General features: G+C 51.0%; 1 protein-coding gene across 1 annotated transcript; it reads right to left on the minus strand.

Annotated features, from left to right (window-relative positions):
* Positions 1-496: 496 nt before the first annotated feature.
* Positions 497-6,788, minus strand: Psma7 (proteasome 20S subunit alpha 7). Its single transcript, XM_034496351.2, has 7 exons — positions 6,614-6,788; positions 3,424-3,550; positions 2,766-2,890; positions 1,978-2,100; positions 1,585-1,704; positions 1,099-1,161; positions 497-697 (listed from the first exon to the last, which is right to left on the minus strand). Exons 1-7 carry the CDS (start codon positions 6,707-6,709, stop codon positions 605-607), a joined length of 747 nt encoding a protein of 248 aa, XP_034352242.1. The 5' UTR covers positions 6,710-6,788; the 3' UTR covers positions 497-604.
* Between the last annotated feature and the right edge of the window lie 19 nt (positions 6,789-6,807).

Genomic DNA, 6,807 nt, shown 5'->3' on the forward strand with positions numbered 1-6,807 from the left:
ATGTAGAAAATGTGACAAACAGAAAAATGGAGCGAGCACTGAGCTGTTTGGGGGTGGTATGGGAGATGGAGGCTTCCCTCAAGGTTTGTGTATGGGTGTCTATATCACTGAGTATATACATAATACCATATTGTGAACTGGAGAGTTGTAAGTTGTTGGGAATCCACAAAAGCCCTTTGGAAGAGCACCACCAAGTGTTGTGTTCCGTGCTGAGCTATCTCCAGGCCTCACAGGCTAGGCCTGAGTTACACCAGTAAACAGCCACAGCACCAGACTCAAAGCTCGCACCTGAACAAAGCTCCGGCTCCACAGGCTTGTTATTTGTACCTGTAGAGACTTGACCAAGTCTGAAAGGAAAATGTATTGAGAACCCAGGAGCTGCCATACCCTTCAGCGTGGCCCTGAGGGCGGGATGAAGCAAGCACTAAGGCAAGAAAGGCACAGAGTCCATCTTAACCACAACTGCACCCAAATGACGTTCTCATCACAGAAGGAGTTAAAAAATGTAGTAGTTTATTGGACTCAGACAAATAGCCACAAGGCCCACAGCACCGAGGCTTGCCCGGATGGAGGCTCAAAGCTGCTCTGATCAGAGCCCTCTTCATCAAGATGCTTTCTTCTGCTTCTTCTTTTCATTCTCTTCTTTCTCCTTCTCAATTTCGGCGACATACTTCTCAATTTCTTCAGGATTTAGAATCTGCCCCACAAGAAGCACATCCATGGTTAATCCCTATACAAGGTGCAGGCCCAGCACCTTGGGGTAGGAAGGCTATTTAAACAACCTGAAGGGTGCTGCTAGGAACAAGGCATGGCCTCGAAGCAGCAGCAGAGGGACTCAGGGGAGTGGGAATGTTCTTGGACGAGGGCAGGAACTAATGCCTCAGTATAAGAAATAGCCCTTTGAGGAAAGTAAACTTCAGAGGCAAACATCACAGGGCCTGGGAAGGCGTTTCCCAAGGCATTTTAGCCCTGTAAGCCAAGAAAGTGACATCAATGAAGCAAAAAATCACTGTCTGTGCACACCTGTAACCGGGCACTAGGTATGTAAGGTAAGGAGCCCTCCCATGCAAGAGCCCTTCCACCCAAAAGTAGGCTTACCTTGAGGGGCTGATCCCGCCTCATGACAGCAAGTTCGATGTTTTTGCCACCTGACTGGACCACCTTGAAGACGACAAAAGAGTCAAGGAGTGTTTGACCTAAGTTTTGGCTCATGAGTAAAATCTACCAAAGATGGAACATCTATTGCCCCAAATGCTGCTGAGTCAGGCCTACTCAAGGAAGAAAGATGCCTGTGTAACCTCCACTCTGTACAGCAACTTCAATAGGCAGCAATGGTCACCAGGAGTCAAGGCTCTACTCACTGGCTTAACCTACTTGCATCCTAATTCCACAATTTAGCAACACAAGCCTCTGGAAAGGCCCAGTCACCTGAGCAGGGGACTTCACAGCTCAGCACTGTTTCCCATGTTCTGCCCTCGGGTAAGCCCTGACTGACCAAGCTGTGTAAACACACCAGCCATGCCACTGCCACCCAGCAGGCCTGCCTGGGTCGGGGTGAGGGTGGAATGTCCCCAGCATACTCACTTCTAGAAGTGCCTTGATCACAAGTTTGATGGTCAGATCATCTGTTTCAATGGCATCATCCGTGTAGTTCTTCTCTAGAAACTCACGCACTGACTTGGCGCCCCGGCCTATGGCATTGGCCTAAAACAAAGGTGAGTCTTAGCAGAGCCAGTCTGAGTAGCTGGCTAGTAGCTGCCTCCTTCCATGGCCTGCAGTTGGCTATCCAGAAGTGGGAGGTGATGGCACAGACCCAGGTCCAAGCCCTCTCTCATCTAATCCCATCGCCCTTCAATACAGTGCCAAACAGGAATAGAATGTTTTGATTTCATACATACACCACGGAACAAACAGGCAGTGCACGTAGAACCAAGCTGATGCCAGCTCTGTACCTCCACTGTTCTGAAACAGACTTACCTTCCAAGCATGGTATGTGCCCGAGGGGTCAGTCTGATAGAGTCTGGGGGTGCCATCAAAGTCAAAACCCACAATTAGGGCAGAGATACCAAATGGCCTGCGCCCATTGCTCTGCGTATAACGCTGGAAGGAAAAGAAGCAAGCACTGTCAGCGCAAAGTTCATGCCGGACGGACAAGCGGTCAGTAGAGAAAGAAGACTAAGACTCTTGAAAGCAACCTGCAATTACATGGTAAGTGAAACTGGAGAACAGCCTTCAATATATCCCTGTCCTCTTAGACACACCCAGGACTGGCAATGTACTGTGCACCTTTAAAGATTTATTTATGTGTATTTGCCTTCATGAATGTGCACCGTATTTGTGTCTAGTGTCAGGAGGAGGGGTTAGATATCCTGCAAATGGAGTTAGAGACTGCTTGTAAGCTACCTTGTGGGTGCTGGGAATTGAGCCTGGGTCCTCAGAGCAGCTAATACCGTTAACTGTCGAGCCGTCATCATCTCTCTAGCAGGTACATCACCCATGTCAACTGAGACTACTGGAAGTCACCCCAACACAGGCAGACATGTTCCAGCTATAAGCTGCCTCTAAAGTTCATGAGCGGCTTACCAGAGTTGGGGGTGCCTTTCAGACCCTCTCAACCAGAGAAGCAAGACAAGTACCTGTATTCCCCTTCAGAGAACAAGAGTCAGGATGGCTCCAAGCCAGAAGACGCAACAGAACGGTGTTGTAAGGGCAAGATGAAGTCACACAGCACCCTGACAGCAGCCAGTGCCTAAGCGAGCACCTACCTGCTTCAGACTGGCAATGTAGCGGGTGATATACTCCACAGTCACCGGGTCCTCCACAGTCAGCCGGTGGCTCTGGCACTCCACTCGGGCTCGGTTGATGACTATCCTTGCATCAGCAGTGAGACCTGAGACAAAAGCTCCTGTCAGGGCAGCTCATGGCTACAACCGAGTACAAGAATGTCAAGCCACACAGCGTTTGATCATCACAACCCAAATCATCACACCAGCCTCCGCAAGCTGTCCTAAGAAGCAAGTACACGAAGAACCGCAAATCCTGTTATGCCAGCATTCAGTTTTGTTTAGGGGAATTGAGGCTTCTCAGGGTGGAACTGCTGAAGATGGTGACTGCCATCTCTGTGGCGAGAGTGAGGACAAGGAGGCTAATGTCACCCCTCCAGCCACAGGTGCTCCCCGACTGGAGAGTCAGTGACAGTTGCTGATATGACTAACAGCAGCAGCCAGGTCCAGGAATCCCTAGCAGAGACCCCATGCTACAACTGCTGTTCTTGCTCTGTAGTCCAGGCTAGCCTGGAACTCAGAGGCTGAGATCCACTTCTTTGACTGGATCTCCATTTACCCAGTATACACGTGTCATGACTGCCCATTCCCTCCAAACGGTCAACAATGCTCCACTTGCCACCCTGGTCCAACTTAATACCTGCAAAGGCCATACAGACGTTATCGTCCAAAGCGCAGATTTTCCGTACTGTTCTTTCATCTTGTAGCTTGGCCACTGATTTTTTTTCCACACCGAGAACAACAATGTCCCTTCCTCGAACACCAACCTTAAATGAAGGTACATAAGTCACTTTTAAGAACTGTCTCAGCAAGACTGCTGTTGCATTCTAACGCAGCAGAGTGGAGCGAGATCAGGCACATACACAAGGCTTGGTGCAGGAGCCCTGCAGGAAAGTATGCCCACCCATACCTGGCCTACCACTCGACACACTGTACCACAAATGAGAACCCAGATCCACTCCTGTGGACTAGGACAGGTTATCAGGAACTGAATGGCAATGTCATGCCTTTAAAGCACCGAAGTACTTACACTGTATCATAGCTGAATAGTCAGTCCTGGGACCCTGAGTGGAAGCCTGAGTCGACTAAACCCTGGGCCACAATCCTGCCTCTCCACACTGCACACAGTACTGGCAGGACCCAGTGTGCTATAAAAGTGAAGCACTATCCACTGTTTAGATGGGAAAATGGGCCGGAAATGTGGGACAGTGTTTGCCTAGCTCCATCAAAACCAAAATCAAACCAAACCAATGTTGTGAGATATTTGATCAGACTGTGAACCCCAAGACTACGTTATTTACCGAGAACAACTTTTTAGTGGCGGTATGGCTCAGCCTCAGCACACACCTTTAGTCCAAGGACTTTCTGCTTGAATATGGGAAACAGGATTAAATGAAGTCGATCACAGGTCAAGAGGCAGGGCAAGCAACCAGTTAGCCAGAAATGGACGTAAGATTATTAAGAAAAAAAGAGTAAAAAAAAAAAAAGGAAAGAAAAAGCCGGGCAGTGGTGGCGCACGCCTTTAATCCCAACACTTGGGAGGCAGAGGCAGGCAGATTTCTGAGTTCGAGGCCAGCCTGGTCTACAGAGTGAGTTCCAGGACAGCCAGGACTACACAGAGAAACCCTGTCTCGAAAAACCAAGAAAAAAAAAAAAAAAGAGTAAGAGGAAGTCAGGAGGATGCATAGAGAGACACACAGGAAGCATAAGGAGGGACCTTCAGTTTGAAGTTTTTTTTGAGTCAGCGAGAGGGGGATGGCATTCCTGGTGGGACACTGAGGAGGAAGGTCAGCAGGGTGCTTTCTCTGCCTCTGAGCCAGCAGGCTTTCACCCCAGCATCTGGTTCCCGAGTCTTTATTGGTAAAATCCAACGATTGACATTTTGTTTAAAAAAAAAAAAAAAACCTCCACAATAAACCTAGAAAAATTCACTGACAGTTAACTCTTTGATCAAGAGAGGAACAGAAACAAATGTAGCAATCCCTGAAAGGGCGGTTGGGCAAAGGGCACAACTCCGTGGCAGCTCCCTCTGACTTGGGATAGGATCCCTGGCTCCATTTCTCCAGAGACCAGGAACCTTCTGTAATGCCTACCAAGGGCCTGGAGTGATTTCACAAGTCCCTTCTGTGTTGACTCTTGTGACCTGCAGGATCCAGAGAAGCTAGCTGGGTTCAGCAAGCAGCTGCCAAGTGGGAGCACAGGAAGACAGGCACCCCAGATTTCAGAACACTCCTATTGGGTGCATGGAGACCAGAGGTCCTTATACCAGTGTCTTCCTGAAACCCTTCTCCAACTTCAAAAGCAGCTTTATTTCTAAGTATGTTGTGCCTGCACCTGAGTGTAGCTGCCCACGGAGGCCATAGGCGATGGAGCCCTTGGAGCTTAAGTGTAAGGCAGTTTTGATCCTTACAACCTGGGTGCTGGAAACGAGACTCAGTACTCTTCAAGAGGGATCTGCACTCTTCAACTGCTGCATCGTCTCTCCAGCCCTCCAACGGTTTGTTGTTGTTGTTTTGAGACAAGGTCTCACACTGAACCTGAAGCTCACAGATTCTGCTACACTTACTGATCAACAAGCCCAGTGTATCCTATCCTCCTGCCTCTGCCTCCCAGGCACTGGGATTCCAGGCATGTCACTGGGTGCAGTTTCCTTTAAAAACCAAAGTGGATGCTGGAAGCCTCACTGGAAGCAAGCACTTCACTGATTTAGCGATCTCAATAGCCTCACAGGTTTTTGTTTTGTTTTGAAAGACCAGTTTCTCACTAGCCATTATCTCTTGGGGTTGGAGAGATGGCTCAGCGGCTAAGAGTACTGGTTGCTCTTCCAGAAGACCCCAGGTTCAATTCCCAGCACCCACATGGCAACTCCAGTTCCAGGGACTCTGCCACTCTCACACAGATGTGTGTGTGTGTGTGTGTGTATAGAGAGAGACAAAATGCCAAATGCATAAAAATAACTTTAAAAAATAGTAAGTTAATAATGCACACATACATACACAACCACAAAGAAAGAGGGTCTTTAATTTTAGAACTCCAGGCTGGCTTTATATTTGTGAGATATTCGAGTCTCAACGTTCTAAATGCCAGAGTTATATAGGCCTGCAATTCCAGGCCTGGTCATTCCACAGTTCTTGAGTGGGTTGGGTCACCAAAAGCTTGGGGCTTTAGTTTCAAGGCGATAAAATACCTGGGAAATGCTAGCACTTCAAGACTCGGAACCGCGTGTGTTCCGGAAGATCCGGTGACTCGGGAAAAACCAAAACCAAAACTAAAACTGTCTCACGGCTGGCGCTTGCAGGTGTGGAGCAGCCCCTTTCGAAATAGCGCAAGAGGTCTCAGAACAAAAACTGGGGCGCGGTGAGGGGCACCCACCGGAACCAGAACACGGCGTCGGTGGCGCAGGAGGACCCGGAAGCAGCCTGTCACCATCGCAGGGCCGACGAGACGCCCTTTGTTCACAACGCCCACCTGGGCCTAGCTCGCAGATCCCCAGGTCCCCGCCGGCGCTGACTATAGCCAGCCTCCCGCCGCCCGCGCGCACCTGCGGCCTCCGCCATCCGCGCCGCGCGCACAGCACCAAGATGGCCACGGCCCAGCCCCGGGGATGCGCTCGCCTAGACGCTCAGCAGCAAGGAAGCCAGGCAAAGCAGCCTGGCTCTCCGGGGAGTGCGGCGCAGTCCCCACGGCCCGGCGCCCTTCCTACGTCGTCACCATTCAGCTCCCGTCACCTCCCGGGCCACCCGCCGCCAGCAGATGTGCGGCCTCCGCGCCCAGGTCTGGGTGCCCCGCTTCCTTGTGCACCCCGCCGCGCAGGTCCCCGGCCGGCTCACCGCGGTGGAGCCCTTCTTGACCGCCTCCTGCGCGTACTCCACTTGGAAGAGGTGGCCGTCGGGCGAGAAGACGGTGATGGCGCGGTCGTAGCTCATCACTGCGGACGCGCGAGCTCGGGCCGCCGCCGCTCAAAAGCGCACACTCACCGTCAGCGCCCCGCCCGCCCGGGCCACGCTGCTGGCGTCTGCGGCGT

This window comes from Arvicanthis niloticus, chromosome 2 (genome assembly GCF_011762505.2).
Source record: "Arvicanthis niloticus isolate mArvNil1 chromosome 2, mArvNil1.pat.X, whole genome shotgun sequence".
Lineage (NCBI taxonomy): Eukaryota > Metazoa > Chordata > Mammalia > Rodentia > Muridae > Arvicanthis > Arvicanthis niloticus.

What these genes read in the sequence shown, in the direction of transcription:
- Psma7 (XM_034496351.2), bottom strand. Translation starts at nt 6,709, where the DNA reads ATGAGCTACGACCGCGCCATCACCGTCTTCTCGCCCGACGGCCACCTC. An exon ending in CGTCTGTATGGCCTTTGCAG is followed by an intron (nt 2,891 to 3,423) that starts GTATTAAGTTGG and finishes CTTTTGTCTCAG; the next exon opens with GTCTCACTGCTGATGCAAGG. An exon ending in TGATCAAGGCACTTCTAGAA is followed by an intron (nt 1,162 to 1,584) that starts GTGAGTATGCTG and finishes GTCGTCTTCAAG; the next exon opens with GTGGTCCAGTCAGGTGGCAA.